The following is a 24,969-nucleotide window of genomic DNA, read 5'->3' on the forward strand; positions in this document are numbered from 1 at the left end:
TAGATTCCATTACCTTCCGCACTTGCATTTTAAAAGAAAAATTTTTAGACCCTGTTTTATTTTAATTGACAATTAAATCCCAAAGAAGATTAAGAAAAAGATCAGCGTCCGGGTCCCCACAGATATTCACAATAAAAAGTAATAATATTAGCATAAAAAGTAATACTTTTTAATGGATTACCCAAATAAGAGATCCATCTCACAAATACGACCCGTGAGACCGTCTCACACAAGTTTTTGCCCACAAGGTTATTGGGTGATCATTCATCATAGCATTTTGGTAAAATCAAAAAAAAAATTGTGAGATTGTCTTTTGTAAGACAAATTTTTGACTCACTTTATTCGTAAAAATATTATTTTTCATTGTATACTGAACACTATAATAAGACTATACAAGGAACAAAATCATGGTGATTGTAAAATAATAATAATAAAAAAATGGTGTGAGGGAGCTTTTAAATGACTTTATTACCCCTATAGCATGTAATAATTATAATTTGACTTTTAGATGATAGTGTTTCAAGTTTAATTAATATATTACCCTACCCTACTCTATACATTACGTGAATAAAAAAAGTGAGTCCACTGTTGTCTTTATTTTAGAAATAGTTTAAAAAACGATCACAAAAAACTTTAAAAACAAAGAAAAATTACAAATTGTTTCGGTGTAGTTTTCAGCAATAAAAATTACAAATTGTTTCAATATAATTTTCAAAAAAATTTCTAAGTTTTTACAAAAATTAAATTTTAAAAAGCCTATACACCTCACACCTTATGTCCAGGGCCGTCTTCAGAAATTTGGAGGCCCTAGGCTATTTTTTTAGGTGAATGTTTTATATAATATTTTTTAAAATTAAATATACAAATATCACATAAAAACTGATAATTAAAAGCCCAAAACTAAAGCCCTAATTATATTAGAGGCCCTAACAAAAAGAGAGGCCCTAAGCGGCTGCCTAGGGCGCCTACCCCTAGAGCCGGCCCTGCTTATGTCTATGAGTGAAAGCGAGCCAATTTATTTATGAGTAGTTTGGTCAAAACTCGACTCAAATTTCATTTGACCGAGCTTGAGTCGAGTTAAGTTTTAATTATTTCTACTCCATTAGCTTGTGAGCTACCCAAATAACTACATATATTTTTTAAATTTAGAGGATATAAAATTTAATGGATATTTTTTTGTCTATATATACATGAAATTTAACCTCAAGTCATTTTTATCAAAATCTAAGAATCTTTTTGAGGAGGAGATCGAGTACCTCCACTCACACACGAGTCGATCTCAACTTGAAATTGATTATTATATCGAGTTTAAGTTTGAATTCAAATGCAAATAGCATGATAAGACGAACATGAGTAGCATGATACTCGACTAGACCCGTACTTGTGTGCATTTATGCTAGTAATAATTAAATTTGGGTTATGATAGATTCAGCACATTGAAAACTTTAACCCAATGAATTGATTTTTCATAGCACAATAAATAAATCTAATACATGTTTAAAAGTTCTAATAAATTTTTTGGATACTAATAAATGCCAAATTCGATTGAAAATTTGTCATTTATCATCATATAAAAATTTATACTTGGGTTATATTTTCTTTTATAGTAGTGTATTGGTGCACGCAACAGTTTTTTTTATAATTTATTTTAGTGAATTTAGTTGTAACAACACAATTTAAATCCCTACTTTTAAAATTACTTTACTTAACTAAAAAATTTATATAATAGTCTTACATCTTTTAAAAATCCTAAAATCATTTTTTCTATCTTAATTCAATTTTGGGTTCGACGTGTAATTTTTTTTAACAATCATAAAAAAGATAAATTTACTATAATTATTAAAGTCGTAAATATTTTTCATGAGATGAATTTTAAAATTTGATTTATTTTGATAAATATTTATCTATATTATTAATAGTACATTAATAAACTATGAATTTTTAAGTATGAATTGTGTAATATTTGGTCAATTTAATATAAAAAGTAAATTCATATATTACAATAATAAATTAATGACGATGATGAGAACTATAATTATTCTTATTGTTCATCAATATTTTATATTTAAAAATTCATAAATTTTTTTTAAAAAAAAAAACAAAAAACTATATAAAGACATCATTTGTCTCTATTATAAAATTGTAATGAGGATATGATTATGAAGCTGTAAGAAAGAATCGAAAGAACATATTCCTTGGTTGTGTTAAGTTTTAATTGTGTTGGTAGAGAAATCGTTCCATCGAAATTTCAAAGTTTTTTTCATGAGACGGGTCTTGGATTTAGTCATATCCGTCACATTGACATTTCTATTAAAGACCAAATATCAAAATCTATTCACCGAAATATATCAAAAAGTTACATAAATTTAAGTTATAAAAAAATCATCTAAATAAATCTATTTAAAGGTAAATACTCTCCAATTTTAATATAAAATAAACAAGATATAATCTCTTTTTGTATAATTTTCCAACTTTAAAAATAAACTCATCCTCTGAAATCTTTATGTATAAATTGCAGAATAAGTTGAGGCTAAAGTCCAAATTTGAGACGAAATGGGGTTCCAAAGAAAATGGTAAGAGAAGCTTGGATGGATAGAATATTCCTAGCCATAGCAAACTGTCTCCACAGCAGAAGAAGCCAAGGCGTCCCACCTTTGGCAACCTGACAAACCAATACCAAACGGCCAAATTCATTACTTTATTGCCAATGTTGTTGATTTTGGCCAACTCGGTGACACCCTTTTCATAGTGCCACACCATCTCCTTGCGTTTTACTTGTAATAGTAATAATACTTCTAATATAGGCGTGGTCTTCAACACAACAACACAGCTGAATTGAGAGTTTTCTTGCCTGCCCATCACTTGAATTGCTCAAAGGTAACTGCTTTTTCTTGATTTCTTGGAAGCTGAGATGACTCTGGTCACGAGTGGCCGTTATTGGGTGATTTTCTGCTTTATCTGGTCTTTCGATTTATTAAACAAAGGCAAAATTGATTTATCATAGGTGTTCTCAATTCTCATGTACCCTTTACTTAATTTGTTTGTTGGTAGCTTCTCTTTCCAGTATTTCGAATTTCGTTTGTTATGAATTTGCGTGGAAATCGAACCATTTGATGATTTATTGCCTCCTTTTAGTTAGGGCCAGTGGTGAAAGTTTTTTTCTTCATTCTTTTTACTGATCATGAATTGCAACAAACTAGAATTTATTCTCTATGCTGCGGCTTCATTAATAAAATCATGCTTTTGGACTGAAAGCTGGATGGTTATAACCCCTTTGCGAACATGACTTGCCAAGGGTGAACAAATGCTGGAAGCAAGTTGATCCATTGTCGGAATATCTAAAGTTGCTAATCTGCCATTTCATTTCATTGGTTTTTCTTGGAGGAGTTGTTTTTTGTTATAATTCATTTGCTAGTTTTTATATATTATGATTATTTCTACCTCCCAGAGCTTTATCATAGTGAAAAGAAATCCAACTATATTTAAATGTTATATTTGCTCATCTCGAGGTTTGTAAAAAACAGCAGATAAATTCAATAACTTCTAAATTTACAAACACCACCATTAAGTTTGTGTTTATCTTACTTTACAATCTTAGGTTTTGTTCATCTTACGTTTTTAGTGGGTTTAAATGTAAGATTTAAATTTAGTTGAGTTTTTTGGTTAATATCTTAGGGGAGGTATATATAATTAACCCTTATTATTTTCTTAAAATTGTTTATGTGGCTTCTAACAATGCAATGCCACACTTTTATAGTGGCAAAGTGCAGGTTCTATTGAACTGTGACTGCAGTTACCTGGAAGTAAATTTTTATATCTGGAGAATGGCCCAATTTGGACACGTTTCTGCTGTGAACTTGAGTGGACAAAACACTATAGTCAATAAATGGAGCACACAGTCATCTTGGAGATGTGGCTGCAAAGTTGGGCAGTTAAATAGCATATCCTTTGCTGGCAGTGACGCTATGGGTCATAAATTGAGGATACCTGTTGCACGTACTCTAACGAGAACTTTTAATTGGGATGCAATCCGTTTGAAAGTATGTTCTGCAATAGCTGCTGATGACATTTATGATTCTCTTGTTAATTTGAAGATGGAGAATTACATCAAATCTATGTTTGTTGAGTAGGTAGTTTGCATCGATTATCCGAGACCGGAGCTTGAAAATACAGTCAACTATTTGGAAGCTGCTTACTTATCTTCTTCATTTCGTAATTCTCCTCGTCCAAACAAGCCATTGGAGGTGGTGATTGCTGGTGCAGGTCGGGATATTGTTTCTCAATGTTCAAATTTGTTTTCTCTATTAACAAGTTATAAATCTTAGTTTGTTGTATTCCTTTTACCATTAATGAATCATTGTAGTTTATGCTTTTCTTAACTTAGCTTTTAGATTCTCTTTCATATTTCTTTGAAAGCCACATTATACATCTTGTTCGATAATTCATGCACTCAAATTATTGTCGACTATCTGTGAGATAACATTCTGAAAGGAACTTAGTTTTTATGAACGCCCAAAATAAGCATATCCAGTTTTCAGTATTTTCTCATCAATTTTATGAGCTATTTTTCCCATATAGGTCTAGCTGGTTTGTCCACTGCAAAGTATTTGGCAGATGCAGGTCATAAACCGATATTGTTGGAAGCCAGAGATGTCTTGGGAGGAAAGGTTTATTTTGTTGTACAGAATTTTTTGTGATGCTTGAACTTTTCCCTTCTTTGAACATCCCTTTTCTAATTGTTATTCCATCTCTACCTAGGTGGCTGCCTGGAAAGATGACGAGGGGGACTGGTATGAAACTGGGCTACACATATTCTGTAAGTTTATGTTTCTCAATGAGGACTTCATAAATTCTGGACTTAGGAGTTAGTTGTAATGGCTGACTTGGTGCATTTGACATCCAAAATATCCATATGGCATCTTCTTTTAACTCATAAACTTGAAACTGCCAATTTTTTTTTAACGGCTCTGCCAATGTTTTTTTAACGGCTCTGCCAATGTTGATGTCGAATGCTTTATTTTTCTATTATGTGACATTTTTGTGGAAACATTCTCCCAATGTAAATCTTTAATTCCATATTTTTCTAGTGGCTTCATAGCTCTTACGAATGAATGCCATTATGCAACAAATGGCTGCTCTTTTTGATGCTTGGTTTTTCTTTAAGTTGGGGCATATCCGAATATTCAGAACCTGTTTGGAGAGCTGGGCATCAATGATCGATTGCAATGGAAGGAACATTCCATGATATTTGCAATGCCAAACAAGCCAGGAGAATTTAGCCGATTTGATTTTCCTGATGTTTTACCTGCACCATTAAATGGTAAGCTATTTATTTTCTGTTATTGCAAAAGCTGCTGGGTATGTTTGGATTTAGAAAATTCTTTTTTCTACTATTAGGCTCTTTTGGTTTTGTTTATTCATAGGTTCATGTTATAATATATAGGTTTCATCTAACTACGTATCCTAAAGAATTTTCCTGTAAAATGTTATTAATTTGAAGCACACTACGAGCTAAAGTAAAATGTTAAATCATAAGTGTAATAATCAGAGTTTACAATAACTCGAAATATGGTCAATAGCTGGTGATTTTGACTAATCTACAACATATTTCTCCCATTATGAGAGTTTTCTCTTCATGTGCTTCACTTTAAATAAATTGACAGGGATATGGGCCATCTTGAAGAACAATGAAATGCTTACTTGGCCAGAGAAAGTCAAGTTTGCAATTGGGCTTTTGCCAGCCATAGTTGGTGGACAGGCTTATGTTGAGGCTCAAGATGGAATAACTGTTAAAGACTGGATGAGGAAGCAAGTATGTACTTGTTTTGTTCATAATTTGTAATGTAATTCTGATGTTTATATGAATGAATGAACATGGGGATCATATATATATATATATATATATATATATATATATATTTTATATTTATATTTATTATACATTAATTTAGTTTAAATTTATGGTCGCCTTGGTATTTATTGTTTGTGACATGTGTTGTCCCGACCATTGTCAGGGTATCCCAGATCGGGTGACTGAGGAGGTGTTCATAGCCATGTCAAAGGCACTGAACTTCATAAACCCTGATGAACTTTCAATGCAGTGTATTTTGATTGCTTTGAACCGATTTCTGCAGGTGCGACTCTCTTTCTCTCAGTGTTTTGAAAGGTATATTAGATACTATTCACTTTAATCTTGATGTTATAGAATTATGGTGCCTAGATTGTGGTTCATTAGCCACATATAGTTCAAATTATTGGTTGCCTCATAGGGTTTTCACTTGCTCTACCACGAGATCTACTCCGGTAAACCCTATTCTAAAGCAGTTGGGGTCCATCACATCCAAGGGTTATGGATATGCTGGGAGTAGACGCCCAGGTATAGTATAGTTTAAAACCGCCTCTGTCACGCCCCGAGCCCGGGCCCGTGCCTGCGTGACTGCACAATAGGCCCAATAGCAACTACTTCGTATTCGTCCTCGCTTTACGAAAATGATTAACCCAAGTTGCTATAGAAGTCCATTGTAAGTCATTATAAACTCATTTTAAATCTTTGATTTTTTCGATGTGGGACAAGAGTATCACAATCACCCCTCCTTCAGAACGCGACGTTCTCGTCGCGGCCTGACCCCTCGATCCACCAGCACCGAGAATCTAGAGGTGGCTCCTACAGGTTGAAGAGGTGGCTCCCGTCATGTAGCACTTTGCCCCGCTGGTTCAAGAGGTGGCTCCCATGCACGTAGCACTTTGCCCCGCATAACACTTATTTCTCGGTGTTCCATGCCGGTGACCGGCTCTGATACCATTCTGTCATGCCCCGAGCCCAGGCCCGTGCCTGCGTGACTGCACAATGGGCCCCTATAGCAACTACTTCGTATTCGTCCTCGCTTTAAGAAAATGATTAACCCAAGTTGCTATAGAAGTCCATTGTAAGCCATTGTAAACTCATTTTAAATCTTTGATTTTTTCGATGTGGGACAAGAGTATCACAGCCTCACAGAACATCAATGCTGAAAATAATTCAAATTTAACACTTGCTGAACTCAGAACATCAATGCTGAAAATAATTCAAATTTAACACTCCAGTACTGTCAGCACTCTCTTTTTCATTTTCTTTGAACATCTTCTAGCTCATTAGAAAAGGAGAAAGCAATTGATAGACGTTTTGAATTTTTTCATGTGTTGTGAACATATGACTGCATTACATTGAAACCTGAAGGTTCGGTTATATTTAGCATAAGCTGCATAGAACCAAGTTATAGATTTTCTCATAATTGCTTATACAATGGCATTTGGCTCAACAATCTATGTAGATGACTTCTAATTCACCTAACTGTAGCACGAACTGAAGCACAATACTGTTGTACTAGATTATTCAGTACATTCCAACAAAGGGACATAATTTTGGTTTGAATGTCCTGTTTCCATTTGTGATAGTGGAGCAATGACACTCTATCATTATATAATTTGTTGATAAAATGAACAGGAGAAGCATGGTTCAAAGATGGCTTTCTTGGATGGAAATCCCCCTGAAAGACTATGTATGCCCATTGTTGATCATATAGAGTCTCGAGGTGGCCAAGTCATGCTCAACTCACGAATACAAAAGATTGAGCTAAACAAAGACGGGAATGTCAAGAACTTTGTACTAAATAATGGAAAATTGATACAAGGAGATGCTTATGTATTTGCAACTCCAGGTAGAGGCTTCATTTCTTTTATCACGTAGCATATATGCCCCTATTATTTGGTCGAGTCTTTCTAAAGATAGCTTATATAATCTTATTCGACCAGTTGATATCCTGAAGCTTCTTGTTCCTGAGACCTGGAAAGAGATTCCATACTTCAAAAAATTGGAGAAATTAGTCGGAGTTCCAGTTATAAATGTACACATATGGTTAGTGTTGAATCTTCTTTTCCAACTTCCTTGACGTTGATACTCTTTGGATGAGATCATGCATATTTATACATGTGTTCCACTAATTATCTGCATTTCGATTGAGCTAAGCATATTTAACCTCATTTCTTAATACTTTATTTATAGTCGGTCTTCAGTCCAAGTACCTTCTTAATGAACTAACTTGTGAGTTGACTGCTAAAATAATCTCTTTAGCCCCTTGAGGTCTAAATATAAAATTGTGAAATACCACCATCTACAAACCACATGGATGAATAACTTGCAATATTTTTCTTTGATCGTGCTTGTTCTTTTTCTTGCATTGTGTGCTGTCTCAGGAGAGTTTACGTGGGTTAACTTCAATTGCAGGTTTGATAGGAAACTGAAGAACACTTATGATCATCTACTTTTCAGCAGGTTTTTGACATACTCATTTTACAAGTACAAAGTATGAGAAAAATTCGTAAAATCTAAGAATCCTTTTACCTTCTGCATAGTTCAAATTGAACAGCAAAATACCAGCAATTTTTCTCTCCATTCCACTTCAATATTCTTCACCTAACTTTGCCATTTTATGATGCAATGAGGTTCCACATTCATTTCTGTCTGAATTCCATGCAGAAGTCCACTTCTCAGTGTGTACGCGGATATGTCTGTAACTTGTAAGGTAACTTCTTCTTTACAAAAGGATTGTAGCTGCTAAACCTAAATTTATTCTGTCAATCTTTTTCAGTTCCACACACAGTTCACTTGAGGATTAGTGTTTTACACATCTGCTTTCTTTCTGCAGAAAGATGTAATCTGTGTTTGGAAGAGAAATTAGATTCTTCATATTTTTAAACGAACAATATACATGGGATATATATAACAAAAGAAATAACTGATAAAGAAATAACCGATGAAACCAGTCCCGAGGAGACTGTATAAGGCCGTCTAGAGATTTTTTTAACTTGCACGCTTTGTGTTTTACTCTTTTTGCCACAAATCCTGGGGAATATCTGTGTAAACTTCCTCCTCCAACTCTCCATTGAGAAATGCATTTTTAACATCCAGTTGGAATAGTGACCAATCAAGATTGGCGACAATTGATTGGAGTACCCTGATGGTATTGAGTCTATCCACATGAGCAAACGTCTCTTGATAATCAGTTTCATACAATTGAGTTACACTTTTTGCAAAGAGTCATACTTTGCATCGGTCAATGCTCCCATCAACCTATTGTTTCACTGTGAAGATCTATTTGCACCCAACTGTTCGTTTCCCAAAGAGAAGTTATGTAATCCACCAAGTGTTGTTATTTTCTAGTGCATCGAGCTCATGAAAGGCTGCGACCTTCCATTTTGGATCCTTGAAGGCATCCTCAACAGTACCTAGTACCTGTGTTTTATCTAAACTGGACACAAATGAACGATACATAGGTGATAATAAATCAAATGAGATAAAGTTACATATCGGGTGTTGTGTACATGTTTTAGTTCCCTTTCGTAAAGGAATAGGTTTATCATCAATTTTAGTAGTACTTTCGTCTTTATTATCTGGAACTGGCCTCATGGAAGTGTCATGGACTGGTGGTTGACTTTGTACTGGTTCTAGTTGGCTTTCCATTTGGACGACCTTTCTTTTTTTAGTAGACTTTGATGTTGTATTTGGGGAACTTGGTTGGGAATTAGGTTATGGAGTGACATGGATTGGGTCGACAAATGACGTGGGATCCTAGTTTGGAGATTCTTCGGTGTTGTGCTCTCTCTGAATGGACAAATCGGGGTAGAAAGCTTCGTTCTCGAAGAAGGTGACATCGAGGGAGTGATAGAATTTTTGGAGGTCGAGGAGTAACATTTGTAGCCCTTCTGGTTGGGGGAGTATCCGAGGAAAATAAATATAATTGCTCGAGCTTCAAGTTTTTCACGATTTTGGGAATGAAAATGGACGAAGGCGGGAACCCAAAGATTTTGAGGAGAATAAAGTTAAGGAAATGTGTATGGGGAAAGGATTCAAGGAGGACCTCGATAGGCATTTTGTAGTCGAGGACATAGGAAGACATGCGATTAATGAGGTAAGTGGCAGTGAGGGCCGCGCCACCCCAAAAATGGCTAGGGAAATTGTATGTGAACAGGAGAGAGCAAGTAACCTCCTTTCTCAAGAAGATGACAAAAGAACTTTGGTGGACAATGCCATGGTTGGCCAGATAAGTTCCTAAGACCGAATTAAAATAATCACAGGCTCGATCAGTGCATAGGAGTTGAATTTTAGCGGAAAACTGAGTCTTAATCATGAATTGCAAATGTTAGAATATGGAAGTTGTTTTAGATTTGTCTTTCATTAGATATACTCACAAAACCTGAGTATGATCGTCCATAATAAAAGGAACCAACGAGTACCCGTCACATTTTTTAATTTTTGATGCTTCGACATGTCAATGTGGATGAGTGAGAATGTCGTTGATGGTTTGTACGGTTGTGGTTTGAAGGTGCTACATTTGTGCTTGGAAATTTGGCAAATAACACACTTAAGTAAATAGTGTGTTTTATTACAAAATAGAAATGAGTAATTTGACTAAGTATAGAAAGTTCGGATGACCTAATCTATAATGCCATAAAATAATATCATTGTGTTTATTGGAATTGAAAGCATAACAAGAATTAGGAGAAATTGATCTTGTAATACTCTGATGTTCAATCATGAAGAAGGTTATCCAGAGGAGAAACAAGCTAGCACGTAGGTTAGGACTGCCAATCGTCTTCCCCGATGCCAGGTCCTGAAAAAAGAGAAAAGTCAGCAGAGAACAGTAGTGCAATGGAGATCATCATTCATCTTGCTAACAAATAATAAATTAACCACAAGATCAGGGACATAGAGCATAGATTGTATGCAAATATCACGTGAGAGTTGTACAGAGCCAACACCAAATATTTTAGAACTAGAATCGTTTGGAATCAGCGCAGAACGAAACGCTCTGCATGGCTTGTATGATTTAAAGAGTGAAATACTGTCTGTCATATGATTAGAGGCACCTGAGTCAACAATCCGTGTAAAGCACAAGGTCTGATTCAACAACAAGGCGAGGGAAAATTCACCTTGAAGGGCTGCATTACCGGAACTGAGAAGAGATGGAGATGGCGTCGAATTCTGGGCAGAATTCTTCCCAGACAAGCGCTGCAGAATATCGAGTTGCTCTTGAGTGAATGGGTGCTGCGAGCCAGGAGAATCATGCGTTGTAGTAGCAGCTGAATTGGCACGTCGTTCCCTGCTTGGGTTCCAGTTGGCTGGTTTGCCATTATTATGCCTGCAAGTGTCTAGCGTATGGTTGAGTTTCTTACACTTTCCGCACCAAAGTCGACCATTCCGCATATGCTGATGAGGAGGAGCAGCAGCAGAAGGAGGCAGAGAGCGTGTACTACCATCGGGAGTGGTAGAGAATGTAGGTCTGGTAGAAGCAAGGCAAGAACCATCGATCTGAGGGGAACTAGGGGAGCTAACATCAACTTCCGGCGACTCTCCTCATGTCTGACCTCGGAGAAAGCTGCACGAAGACCAGGCAGTGGCTTTGCAGCCAAGATGCGGCTGTGAACGTCATCAAGATATGGATTGAGTCCAAGCAAAAACTTGAACACCCGTTTGATTTCCACAATTTCCTTGAATTTTGATTCATCAGTAGCACACTTCCATTAGTGGAATTCGAATAAATCTAGCTGATGCCAGAGTTTGGTGAGAACATCGAAGTATTCTGTGACAGTGTCCTCACCCTGGCGAATGTCATGGAGCAAGCCTTTGATGCGGAACAATTCCGAGGTGTTGTCTCGGGTAGAATAGGTATCGCGGATAACCTCCCATATTTCCTTGGCAGATGTGTAGAGAAGGAAGTTCTCCTGATATCAGGAACCACTGAATTGATGAGCCAAGACATAAGCATGTTGTTCTCGGCGTTCCAGGCCTTGAATTTGCCAACAGTTGATGCTGAACGTTTGGATGCACCCGATAAGAAATCTTCCTTGCTCTTACCGCTAACAAACATCATGACGGACGGGGACCATTGAAGATGATTCTGACCATTGAGTTTATGGCAAGCGGTGGATGAAATAGGTTAGAAATCCGGTGTCGGTGGTGGCGGGTTGTGTTGTGCCTGCTGCTCGGAATCTGAAGGGGATGCCATGTGGCCGTATTTTGTCATGCCTATGGCTAGGGTTAAACTTGAACGTCTGAAACCATGTAGAAAGATGTAATCTGTGTTTGGATTTGGAAGAGAAATCAGACTCTTTGTATTATTAAACGTAGAATACACATAGGATATATATAAAAAAAGAAATAATTGACTAACCCTGCAATTCTAAATATCCAATCCTTATTTAAACTTCAAATAAAAAATCTTATCTAATTATCTCTTATCCAAGATCCACTTTCTATATTTCGTTTTTTTTTCCAATTTGCTTATCTGGCCATCCTTCCATCTTCAGGAGTACTACAATCCAAATCAGTCCATGCTGGAACTGGTTTTTGCTCCTGCAGAAGAATGGATCTCACGAAGCAACGAAGAGATCATTGAAGCCACGATGAAGGAGCTCGCAAAACTCTTTCCAGATGAAATTTCTGCAGATCAGAGCAAAGCAAAAATATTGAAGTACCATGTTGTCAAAACTCCAAGGTCAGAAAAATGAATCTGAGATTACACAAGAAACCTATCGCGTATGCTCGGAAGTTGAACCTATTGATGATACAAATGGTTGATTTGAGCTCTTCTGAAATACAAGTTTCTTAAAAAGCACAATCTATAAGCTCTACAATTTTATTAACTTTTCAAAAACCCAAATACAAGTTTTTTGTTTTAAAAAAAAAACAATCTATAAGCTGTACAATTTTATTAACTTTTAAAAAATCCAACTCAAAGTTCTCTGTTGTAGGTCTGTTTATAAAACTATAGCTGGCTCTGAACTTTGCCGTCCCGTTCAAAGGTCACCAATAGAAGGATTCTATTTAGCCGGTGACTACACGAAGCAGAAATACTTAGCTTCTATGGAAGGTGCTGTCCTATCTGGAAAGCTTTGTGCTCAGGCCATTGTACAGGTGATTTTTCATTTTCCAGTTTATGTCTCAGTCACACTCTGGCTATATGAACAATAAATGATTTTAGAATATGCGGTATTAAATCTATCTGAGGTTTTGTGGAAACATTCATGACATTAAAAAAGATCCGGCCATAAAAAAAGAGAAATCCTATAGTTGATGCTGAATCCAGTACTTTTATGGATCATAAATTGAAGGATTATGAATTGCTGGCCACGAGGGAACAGAGAAAGTTGGCTGAGGCAAGCGTTGTCTAGCTTGCGGCTTCTGATAAAATTTGTGTGGAGTTTCGCTGATACCGAGAAATCAAGGAGACCTATAAAGAAATGAAGCATTGTAGAATATGTTGAATGTTGATGGTACATACCAAAATGAGTCAGGAAAATAATCAAATATAATGAAAATTGTCGCGCGGAGTACAGATGGTTGTTAATTTTTGATGGACTGAATACAACTAGATTGGCTGTTCTTGGCAACTGTAATGGATCGTATTCTCGATCCGCCAATTTTTAAGCTGAGAAAACTAGCTTGTCATCTGGAAATACTATCTGTATGCTATACTCAGCCTAATTACTTGTGGCCTAGCAAAATGCAAATTATGCAGTGTATACATAGATCAGAACATTATTGTGAAGGCCAGGTGCAGTTTAATATACTCTTCATGCTAATCTAAGGATATCATATATTTTATATTCAGACAGAGTTTCCTAGGAAAACACTAGTATGGTGTATATGGAGGGTACCCTGCATTTTCTGGAAACTGTACGGCTTCAGCATTTCCTCTTCACAAAAAAAAATTAATTACCCTTTTTCACTCGGCCCGTTCAATGAACGTGATTGATTATTTATATACAATTTCTCTTTGAGATTGTAACACATTTTGATTTTATAAGACAAATATCCGATCCGGTCTAATTCATGAAAATATAATTTTTTGTGTCAAAAATATTATTTTTCATCATAAATCTATATCAGATTGATCTGTCTCACTGATATTTACATGTGATACAGTCTTATAAGATATCTACTTTATTTATAATATAATGAGTTAAGAATATGTGGAATTATAGACCCAAAAAGATAATAATTTTTGTATGAGTTATATACCCTTTTCATGGACACGAATGAATATGATCTTGGGAAATTCCAAAGTTGTCACGTAAATTGGTCAAGTATTTGGTTTTGCTTGTTTTAAGTATATATTTTTAATAATTTTGTTCGTTTTTAGTTTTTAGTCATATTTCATCGGAGTGTTACATCGCACTGAAAATTACTAACATGTTTGGTGAACATCAACGCTTCAACGAAATATGATCAAACTCTGAAAATTTTACATAACCAAATTGATTATTTTTCCATTTATCATCGTTTATAAAATATACATCAGGTCTATGCGCATATATATATATATATATATATATATATATATATATATGCATACATATATATATATATATATATATATATATATATATATATATATATATATTATCACCATACTATTATAATTAACATATAGAAGTCCTGAATGTCAGCTAGCTTGGGTACACTCATTTATTTTCTTTCAAACGATTGTCGCCTCATAAGGTTTCAATTTATTTAAGGTGTCTCCACAATTAGTCCTACGTTAGGATTCGCCCAAATTTTTAATGTTATCCATAACATCTGTATTTGACTGATCCAAAATATTACTTGGAAAAACTAGACCTAATTAATTTGTAGAAATATATTTCTATATATATATATATATATATTGTGTGTTCACAGTTGAGATAACACTCACCCAGTGAATATACAATTTTTATATGTTTCATCACGTCCACTAAATGAGGGTCACCTAACAGTGGGTATAAACATAAACACGATAAGTGGACAACGTATCAGTATCATCCTAATGACTTGTAAGATGACAGCTAGCGATCAACAAATATCTGGGAGAGATTAAAAATCAAACAATTCTGAATAGTTTTAATAAATAAGAGATCGAACAGGTGAATCTATTAAGATTTAAGTTGTCTGAAGATCAAATCATTCAAGTTAACTATACAGAATACAAAGATTTCCAAAATCTCAGAGGCCACATGGATGACAGAATATGATCCCTTTTGTAATGATTTTAGAGATTTGCTCAACTCACCAATTCCAATATTATTCTTCTTCTCTTAAATAATAGTTAATCCCTCGATGAATACTACACAATCACTCCCCTAAAAAGATCTCACGAGATACTTGGTATATTTCCAATAATAAATCAGACATGATCACACCGACTAATATGGGATGATTCCTTGTAAAAATATTGTAAGGACTTAGCAGGATTAGTACTTAGACTACTCTATTCAGATCTCATGACCATCTAAACTCCTGAGCTGGTATAGCAAGGTGAACGGAACGTGTCGAGCCAACGGTCGACTAAGTCGATGGTGTAGATCAGTCCACCCTATCATTGCTAGAACTGGATACGAGCAGATGATGATCATGAGTTGATATGAAGTACTGTTTGAGACGTCGAAAAATGAAAATACATACGACACAGTTATTCCCCCGCGCCCTGTCGATTAAATATTGTAATGAGGCCTATAACACATTGCAAGAGACGGATTAAAACTTGCTCGCAAGCCGACACACTATTCCCTCAATTACAGGCTGTCTTGTCTTGATCAAGCAACCCTCCGTTTCCAATGCTGGCTTCCCTATTTTTCTACTAATTTTCACTCCAAAGCAGCTAATCATCCCAATCAATTCTTCAATCCCAATTCAAATATACTGTATTTTTCACTATAAAAAACACACCCCCACGTTCACCCTTATAAAAAACCTATATTTTCATTAGCTGTCCATTTAATTTGCCACAATTCCCCATGCAGGATCCCTAAGTTTTCGAAACTGACCATGTTCACTCCCCCATTTTCCAAACCTGGTCAACCATATTCTCACTATATATGTATCAAACCCTTTGTCACATCTTTCCTCAAGGGTCCAGCTCCAAAAACCCCGTGAGCTTTTTTCCCCAGAAATTTTTTCCCGTCCGTCTTTTTTTTTTTTTGCTTTTGGCGAAGTATTCTTCTGAAATTTGTCCCAATTCAAACCTCAGATTAGAAGAAACATGGCCGATCAGTTGAAGCAAAAGATCAAGAATAAGATCTCCAATCCAAGAAAATCGAAGAGCAATCACAACTTCACAAGAAAATGCGCTTCTTTGGTTCGAGAGCAAAGAGCTCGCATCTACATCCTGCGACGTTGCGCCACCATGTTGCTATGCTGGTACATTCAAGGAGATGAATAAGCAAAAACCCTTCATTTTTTTCCACCAATATATGCCTATTTATCGCCTCTCGGGCGTCCAAACATCAAGAAAAATTAATGGGAAAAAAGTGCATATATATACGCTAATATCAGCCAAGATTAATGGAGGTCCGGATTCTTTTTTCTCCATTAATCGATGGCTTCTTTCGTATATATATGGTGGCCAAATATATATATTTCTTTCCTTAAACTGCCTTTTTTAAACCTAAGTTGGTTTGAATATGTACCAGTTTTTTGTTGGCAGAGGAGAGATTTACAATATATTTGGACACTGCGTATGCAATCATGTTGGTTGAAGCTCTTTAGAACAAAAATGGGCATCTCCGTAAAGGGTCGAGCTGATGAGACATTACTGTTTTTCGATCTTTAGGAGTAAATTCCTTTCTTCTTGTTGATTCGTGGCAACATTTGATGTCTGTATCAAATGATGTAACGAATTAAGAATAATGATTGTACCGGCTCGTGTCCTAATAAATAAAAAAAGTTTTTTTTTATCTTTTGTGAAATATTATTTTTCCTGAATAATTAGTTATCTGCGATTAGTAAAAAAAATGGTGAGAAGTCCAGATAAAAACATTCAAAACAAGTACTTATACGTAGGTTAATTTGCTAATTAAATAAATTTGGCATAATCCTATTAGTATTTCTATTCTTATTTTATGTCGGGAAATAAGAATATTTCTACCTTGTTTTATGCTGGTAATTTATTTTCCTCAAGGAATTAAAATCAGTCAATAATTGGATTCAGTCCAAGGGAGGAGGAGGATTTTGTGTCTTATAGATGAAGAAACCCACTTTGCCAGCAGCATTTGACTCTGAAAATTGAATATTAATTTGATAATAATTAATTTTTCAATATTATTATATTAATTTTACGTAATTATCATTACTATTATATTATCCTTCTAAGCAGGATTCACTTTAATTTATTGTAGATGTCATATATGTGCATCTTGTCACAAATTTGATAACCATAAAAAATTTAGACAGCTGGTCGGGATTATATTCTAAAAAGTCAAACTACTAATTTGATATGTGATTTTTTTAACAATGTTCAAAAATTGGTAAAGACGTTGATGGCTATATCAAATATTTCTAAACGTGATTTTGGATTCGAGACTTAATTGTAATAATTCATTCCGTCGACTCGAAAGATGCTAAAAATTGATCACTTCTTCACTTTTGCATGAGATTGGTCCAGCTAACTTCAGTATTTTCCCAAAGTTAGTGGAAAAAGAACTCCACAGTTTTTTTTAATGATTTCGGTATAGACGATATTTATTGATATTGTACCAAAAAAAATCGATATACCGAATGTGTTGGGAAGAAATGTATGAAATATATATCATACCGAAATTTCAGTATACACGATATCGGTATCTATTTTCTCGGTAACAAAATTTTCGGTACGATATATGGTTTTCTTTGAAAAAACCGGTAGACCGTACCGAACTAGCTGTAAATACGATTACGTCTCTTATTCATATACAATATATGGTCATGATTTTTTTATTTTTGATATTTGATTTGTTTCAATTGATAAATGCTAATAGACATGTTCTAATTCATTTAAATATTATCAAAATTTCGTTCATATATTTTCACCAGTTTAATTGTTCATATACCACTATATATATAGACACGCACTCAGAGAAAAAGGCTTGACGGACAAGCAAGAGAGAGCCCAATTAGGAATATCCCGCAACGGGCCCCTACCTCACGTCTGCTTGGAAAAGCAGTTAGAAGGCAGTGTACTTGTATTAAAACAGAGGAATCAAAGATATGAAAATGAGGTATAATTTTTTAAAGAAGAATCACTCATGTTATTCATTTACTTTAGGATTGAAAAGTTATATGTTTACAACTTGAACAATAATATCTTAAAATAATTTTTTTTTTACTGCAAATAGAGTTTATTAGCTCTATAATATAAATTATGAGTGGGTCTTATGTGAGACCGTCTCACGGATCTTAATCTGTGAGACGGGTCATCCCTATCTATATTCACAATAAATAATAATACTCTTAGCATAAAAAATAATACTTTTTCATTGATGAACCAAATAAGAGATCCGTCTGACAAATACGACCCGTGAGACCATCTCACACAAGTTTTTGCCATAAATTATTCAACCAAAAAAAGAATGAAAATTTAGGAGTGAGTCTATTGTTTTCTTTGAATCAATGTTTATCACTCCCCCTTATTCCAAAGCTACAAGCTTCAAGTTGATTTGTGGAATAGACGCACTTTTTTTCATATTTAATATGGGAGACGTTTGTTACAATAGAGTCTCGAACCGAAGACATTGTCTCAAACTTGAAACTTCAGCGTCGGATCGATTATAAGGTATTAACAAATAAACATACTTCTTGAAGTAAAGGGATTTTGCAAGATTTTCAGCTACTTATTCATGTAGACTACATAATTATAAGGTAACAAGTCCTTTTTGATATCAAATCTATGATAAAATGAACCCGAGGATCATTCTGTTTTTGTCCTTCAATGATAAGCCAAATTCTCATTGTGGTTCCATGGTGAGGCTTTGTAGGAGAGTACATGAATATGGATACTACTCCAACCAAGCCAAAATGCTACATAAACTAGGTGGAGTATGCCTAAAATGTATCAAGCCGCCAATCAAGTTTCTGTTACATTGAGTTTGCTTCTTCACCACCATCACCAAATTGTGACTTTTCATTGAATTTGATAGAGGTGGTTGCAAGCTTATGATCAAAAGTCCACTTGGTCCCGAATGAAAGAAGCAAGAATTGATCGATGTTAATAATAGTTTCAAGATTGATCTATCATGTACCCAACGTAAATATAGCAAGAAAAGTATGCCTAAACCGGCATCGAAGTACAAAGAAAATCCCCAAATTAATTAGTTATACTCTCAGGCGACACATGCAGCGTGATAAAAGGATGCCGCAACAGCTTTGCTGCGGTCCATCGCTTCGTGGGATCTCTGTGAAGGCAACAAGCGATAAAATCTCGAAACTCTCTGCTCGCGGAGGCGGGAGCCTCCGGCGGATGGGACATACAAATGGCACACATTAGACTAGCCCAATCTCCTTGCTGTCCAACGGAAAACGGAAACTTTCCCAAGTAAAATTCAAGAATGCTGACTCCCAAACTCCATATATCACCGGCATATCCGTCATATTTACCGTGATTAAGATCAGTGTTGATTCTTTCCGGGCTCATGTACGCTATTGTTCCGACCGACGAATTACAAGGGTCCATCGTTTGAGTCAAGAACCGGGACACGCCGAAATCAGCTATCTTTACGTTTCTGCGTGAATTTATCAGCAAGTTGGAGGGCTTGATGTCACGATGAACGATTCTGCGCTTGTGAAGGTAGTGCAATCCGGAGAGAACCTGTCGGGTGAGATCAGATAGAGAGGGTTCATGGGAGATGCGTGTACCCTCCAGAGATCCTCTGTCCATATACTCCAGAAGAACTTGAACTTCCCCGTTGTGATCGAAGAGGTTGTGGCATTTGACGATGTTGGGATTGTCGACGTCACGGAGAATCTCGATTTCGCGGCATATCTTAACGAGCACAGCGTCTTCGTGGTGGCCGTACATCACTTTAAGTGCGTAGAACTTGGCAGAGGGACGGTGGAGAACCTTGTAGACAGTACCTCCTGCGCCGCTACCAATCCTGCTCACACGCTCCAGCTCGGAATACTCCAAAGGCTGAGAGTTAGAGAATGCGGGCGGAAGAGGGAGGGGAACAGCAAGCGAAGTGTCGCGATTCGGAAGAGGGAGGGTTAGGCCGAGGCGCCTCCGCGGGCGTTTGGCGGCAGACGGTGGTTGGAAGGGTGTCATCACACACTCAATGTGATTAAAAAACCGATCTTTTTCACCAAAACTCACAGATTATCAGAATTATGAACGGCCAACAGAAGACAAATCTGCTACGTCAAGTTCGAGATGGCCCGATCAAACTATTTATAGAGTGTGGTGATGCGTTCAAATCAAGCAATTTCAGAGTAATCATGCAATTAGTCAACCGTATAATCTTCTAATTTTCTTTCTCTCCTCTTCTTCTTCATTCTTAGTTTCCATGATGATTTATTTTTATTTTGAAACAAATGATCCATGAGATGACTATTTCCATGTGTCAAATTATTTCAATCTTAACATGATATTAGAGCCTAAGTTTCACCGTTATATGTTGGACTATCTATAATTAGATCACCTGTTCTACCTATAATTAGGTCATTTTTAAACTTCACGCTCTATATGCTCATTCCTGAGCGTGAGCAGTGTGTTAATTATCTCATATCGGTTGTATAAATAACTTTGGAGTTGTATATATGAGTTTGGACAATCCTTCTCCCTTGAGCTAGCTTTTGGGGTTGAGTTAAGTTCAAGTTTCAATCTTAACATTATAGTTTTGCTCCATGTATCTTTACGCACCTCATACGTCCAAATCGATCTATTATTAAGGTACTATCTTTATGTTAGCATGATTCTAGCGAAACAAAGTTAATCGAAAATCAAATTAATGTCTAATTTTTAGCACGAAAATTTTTCTTAATAGCTTGCTAGCAATGAATGAAATCAAACATAGGTATTACTTTTTTTTATTTATTGTTAAACGATGAAGATTGTATTGTTTCATATTGGCAAACGAGTTATTGAAAATGTCTAACATAAACAAGAATTTGATCCAAATGTTGATAAAATTGCACTTGTGCTATAAAATTTGTATTAGTTGAATTACTTATAATTTTACAATAATAAAAAAGATTGGAGGAATTTGAAATTTAAAAACATGTATGAAATAATGAGTGTGGATGAAGGTGCGTGAGCACACGAAAGAAGAAATGGATTTGAGCAGACTGACAATGAGGCGACCAAATGCGTGTGAACAAGTTAAGTCCCTTGTCCCAATTTGTGCGTGACAACTTTCAATGAAACCTACATTTTATAATAGTGGTCATTAATAATAATAATAATAATAATAATAATAATAATAATAATAATAATAATAATAATATAGTGTTCCTATCAATAATAGAATTTCATTTTCATGGAATTAACCAACAAATTTATAAGGTTTTTTCAAATTTAGGTGACCAAATTATATTATTTTAATCCATTTTAATTTATATATATATATAACTATAATTAAATCGCAGGCCGGAAAACTTAAATTTTAGGGGAGGACCATCTTTGGCTTGGCCATTGCGCACGAAAAATATGTTACAATTAGAAATTTCTTTAACATCTATAATTGTTTGACTTCATATAGTCAATATGTTGTGCAAGTATACTGATTGATATAGCATCGAGACTATTAGGGATAAAAGTTGCCACATTAGAAAGAGATTGGATTATATTAAAAATTGTTGTTTATGGTATGGTATACCTTGAAACTCGAGAATGACAATGAAAAATTGGCAAAAATTTAAATTGAGATAAATGTTAAACACTCTATCTCTTTAAGAAGAATTTTGCCATGTCTTGGCGCTCTGGTTATGACAATTATTCTCCAAGATACAACAAATCTTCTTACAATAACAATATTGTAAATTAATACATACATGTGGTATCAAAAGAGTGTATACACGAAAAATTATCATATCAGGATAGGCGGCTTTTCACTTGAACTTTTTTTAGTGGAATAATATCGGATTTATTAGGCCACGAAATGAACTTAATGTCTTAAACTTCTTGGCAGTTAATGTAAAACCAAACAACAATAATTACACGATAACTTCCCAACATTCCATTTAGTTCTTTATCGGTTGTGTCTGTTTTGGTCATAGAACACTTATTGGTTTCGTAAGTGTTTTGTTGAGGCGACTCGCCCTGACACTTACATAGGTGATTTCATTTTTTAAATTATCATGCCATACTCTTCTTCTGACAAGCTAAAAAGTCATTAAAAGTCCATTACTTAACCTCACTACATTGGTAGACAACAACACTCGTTGTCTTAAGAATGAAAGGGAAAATCTCCCGATTGTTAACTCAAGTTTTCATAATTTTGTTGTCTAATTGAACCTAGATCTTGGGATTTCCAATCAACAAGGTTGAATTTCCACTATGAAAACTTTATTTTGTAGGTTTTAAACTCATTACTCTAGACAAGATATACACTTGATCTTCATTCATTCTTTCGTAAGCGGATCCGCTAAGTTATCTTTTGATTTAACATAATCCATAGAGATAACTCTATTTGGGAAAAATTCTCGCACTGTATTATATCTTCGATGAATATGTCGAGATTTACCATTGTACATCCTATTTGTGCCATTGCAATTGACTGTCGCAATATATCATTATTGTAGGCACTGGACTTGCCCAACATGGATATCTTCCAAAATTACGAAGTCATCCTACTTTTTCTGCAGCCTTGTATATTGCTATGAATTCAGATTTCATAGTCGATCTAGCAATGCATGCTAGTTTTTTACTTCTAAGATACTGCACCAGCACCAATGTTAAAGACATAGCCACTGGTGGATTTGGAGTCTTTCGTGTCAGAAATCTAATTAGCATCACTATATCCTTCTAATATCGCAAGATATTTTGTATAGTGAAGTCCATACTCTAATGTGTGCATGAAATATCTAAGCACCCTGTCAAAGACTTCCAACGAGCATCAATAGGATTGCTCGTGGATCGGCTCAATTTATTTATAGCACAAGTGATGTTCAATCAAGTACAGTTAGTGATGTATATAAGGATTCCAATAATTATGGATTATTTAGTTGAGACACCGGTTCTCCATGATTTTTACCTAAATGGATGCTCAAGTCCTTAGGCGTTTTTACGGGAAATGAGTCATAAGCATTAAACTTTTTCAAGACAGATTCAACATAATGAGATTGAGATATGATTATTGTTTCTTAAGTTTTATAGAGATTTTAATCCCAGAATAACATCAGCATTACTGATTTATTTCATATCAAAAATTTTTGTCAATGTTTTCTTTGTTTCTTTGACCATGTCTTGGTTACTCCCCATTATAAGTATGTCTTCTACATATAGAAACACTATTACATAAGATTCTCAAGTTCATTTAATGTAGACACAATTGTCACACCCATTAATCTGAAAACTATTGGGCAACATCACTTTGTCGAATTTCTCATGCCACTATTTGGGCACTTGTTTAAGTCCATATAAGGACTTAATGGTCGTCAAACTTTCCTTTCTCGACCTCGAGCTATAACCTTCGAGTTGTTCCATATATATCTCTCCTTCAATTTCACAATTCAAGAATGTAGTTTTGACATATATTTGTTTTATTTCAAGCATATGCAAAGCTGCGATTGCAATGAGCACACAAATAGAAATTATTCTTGAAATTGTTGAGTACATATCGAAGAAATCAAGACCTTCATTTTATCTATAGCCTTTAGCCATCAATTTGGCCTTGTATTTTTCGACTGTTCCATCACTTTTATACTTTATTTTCAGGACCCATTCGCATCACAATGGTTTGGTACCTGGTGGAAGATCCACCAATTCCCAATTATAGTTTTCGTAATAGGCCTTGTATTTTTCTAATATTCCATCAGTTTTATACTTTCTTTTCAGGACCCATTTTCATCCCAATGGTTTCGTACATGGTGGAAGATCCACAAGTTCCCGAATATGGTTTTGCGTAATAGAATCCATTTATGCATTGATGGCTTCTTCCCAATTTCTAGCTTCAGGGCTAGACGGTGCATCTTGTAAGTTCATTGATTCATTTTCCAGGATGTAAGTGTGGAAATCTGGACCAAAAGACTTCAAGGTTCTAGCTCTTTTATTTCGCATAAGTTCTTTTTCTTTAGAAGAGCCTTCAATTGTCCTAGATTTCTTATCTTGTGAAAGTTCAATAGTAACCTTCATCTACCATTTATATGTTTCTTTTGCGATAATGTTCTTCTTGCCTTACTTTGCAAGGAAAGATATTTTCAAAGAATGTGAAATTTCTTGACTCAATCGTCATGCCTATATTTGTTTTAGAATTTTCAAATTTGTCCACTATTGTTATGATCATATCCAATGAGTATACGGTCAATCGTATTTGATCCAATTTTGACTTGCATTGGCTTTGGTATTTGAATCTTCGCCAAGCTCCCCCACACTTTCAAGTATTTGTAGTTCGTTCATGTCATTTCTACGATTCATATGGCGTTTTATCATTTTCTTATGGGGTACCTTGTCCTGAATATGATTACCTAACATATTCAATAATTCAGGTTTTGTATGTTTTGAATGTCTCAATTGCTTCATCTTTACTTCTTAAAATATTTATGTAACAGTACCTCGTGCAATCGTCAATAAATTTTACGTAGTACCTTTTCCATCATCTAGTTTGCACAAACTTTAAATCACCAAAATCAATATGTATTATTTCTAGAGGAGTTGTATATCTTTCAATGAAATGGAAAGTCGTTTTGTTCATTTTTGCTTCAACACATATCTCACGTTTATGTCTTGATCAATGTTGTATTTAGGAAAAAAATTCTAAATTCATCAAACAATGCATATTATTAATATTTACATGTCCTAAGCGAACATGCCATAAATCAGAACACTCAAAAGGTAAACAAAATTATTACTTTTATTCCTTCAACATTGCAGTCTTGACTTGAGAATGCACATTGTAAAGTGCATTGTCCAATCCATTCAAGATGTAGTTCCTATAGAGAAAATCACTCTGGTTTCATGTATCTAGTGCAACTTTTTTATTAGCGTC

At 35.1% G+C, this 24,969-nt stretch overlaps 3 protein-coding genes across 4 annotated transcripts; 2 read left to right on the forward strand and 1 right to left on the reverse strand.

The window, feature by feature from the left end:
- The first annotated feature begins 2,541 nt into the window (after nucleotides 1-2,541).
- On the forward strand, nucleotides 2,542-13,648 carry LOC140841215 (15-cis-phytoene desaturase, chloroplastic/chromoplastic). 2 transcript variants are annotated; one of them, XM_073208479.1, is made up of 15 exons: nucleotides 2,542-2,877; nucleotides 3,758-4,040; nucleotides 4,131-4,263; nucleotides 4,579-4,667; nucleotides 4,759-4,816; nucleotides 5,165-5,320; nucleotides 5,664-5,812; nucleotides 6,015-6,134; nucleotides 7,484-7,697; nucleotides 7,792-7,894; nucleotides 8,264-8,311; nucleotides 8,516-8,561; nucleotides 12,346-12,533; nucleotides 12,790-12,952; nucleotides 13,150-13,648. In XM_073208479.1, exons 2-15 carry the CDS (start codon nucleotides 3,825-3,827, stop codon nucleotides 13,207-13,209), a joined length of 1,743 nt encoding a protein of 580 aa, XP_073064580.1. In that variant the 5' UTR covers nucleotides 2,542-2,877; nucleotides 3,758-3,824; the 3' UTR covers nucleotides 13,210-13,648. The 2 variants fall into 2 exon arrangements, with proteins under 2 accessions (XP_073064580.1, XP_073064581.1); XM_073208480.1 differs by having other exon boundaries at nucleotides 3,771-4,040.
- Nucleotides 13,649-15,583: 1,935 nt separating this feature from the next.
- On the forward strand, nucleotides 15,584-16,752 carry LOC140840410 (small polypeptide DEVIL 22-like). Its single transcript, XM_073207612.1, has one exon. It carries the CDS (start codon nucleotides 16,059-16,061, stop codon nucleotides 16,236-16,238), a length of 180 nt encoding a protein of 59 aa, XP_073063713.1. The 5' UTR covers nucleotides 15,584-16,058; the 3' UTR covers nucleotides 16,239-16,752.
- A 1,894-nt stretch (nucleotides 16,753-18,646) lies between these two features.
- On the reverse strand, nucleotides 18,647-20,292 carry LOC140840408 (mitogen-activated protein kinase kinase 5). The gene has a single exon (XM_073207611.1). It carries the CDS (start codon nucleotides 20,088-20,090, stop codon nucleotides 19,137-19,139), a length of 954 nt encoding a protein of 317 aa, XP_073063712.1. The 5' UTR covers nucleotides 20,091-20,292; the 3' UTR covers nucleotides 18,647-19,136.
- Between the last annotated feature and the right edge of the window lie 4,677 nt (nucleotides 20,293-24,969).

This window comes from Primulina eburnea, chromosome 9 (genome assembly GCF_022965805.1).
Source record: "Primulina eburnea isolate SZY01 chromosome 9, ASM2296580v1, whole genome shotgun sequence".
Classification (NCBI taxonomy): Eukaryota; Viridiplantae; Streptophyta; class Magnoliopsida; order Lamiales; family Gesneriaceae; genus Primulina; species Primulina eburnea.

Coding starts and splice junctions, on each gene's coding strand:
- LOC140841215 (XM_073208479.1), top strand. CDS start 3,825: ATGGCCCAATTTGGACACGTTTCTGCTGTGAACTTGAGTGGACAAAAC. Junction 4,041..4,130: donor GGGATGCAATCCGTTTGAAA/GTATGTTCTGCA, acceptor TTTGTTGAGTAG/GTAGTTTGCATCGATTATCC. Junction 8,562..12,345: donor ATATGTCTGTAACTTGTAAG/GTAACTTCTTCT, acceptor TTCCATCTTCAG/GAGTACTACAATCCAAATCA.
- LOC140840410 (XM_073207612.1), top strand. CDS start 16,059: ATGGCCGATCAGTTGAAGCAAAAGATCAAGAATAAGATCTCCAATCCA.
- LOC140840408 (XM_073207611.1), bottom strand. CDS start 20,090: ATGACACCCTTCCAACCACCGTCTGCCGCCAAACGCCCGCGGAGGCGC.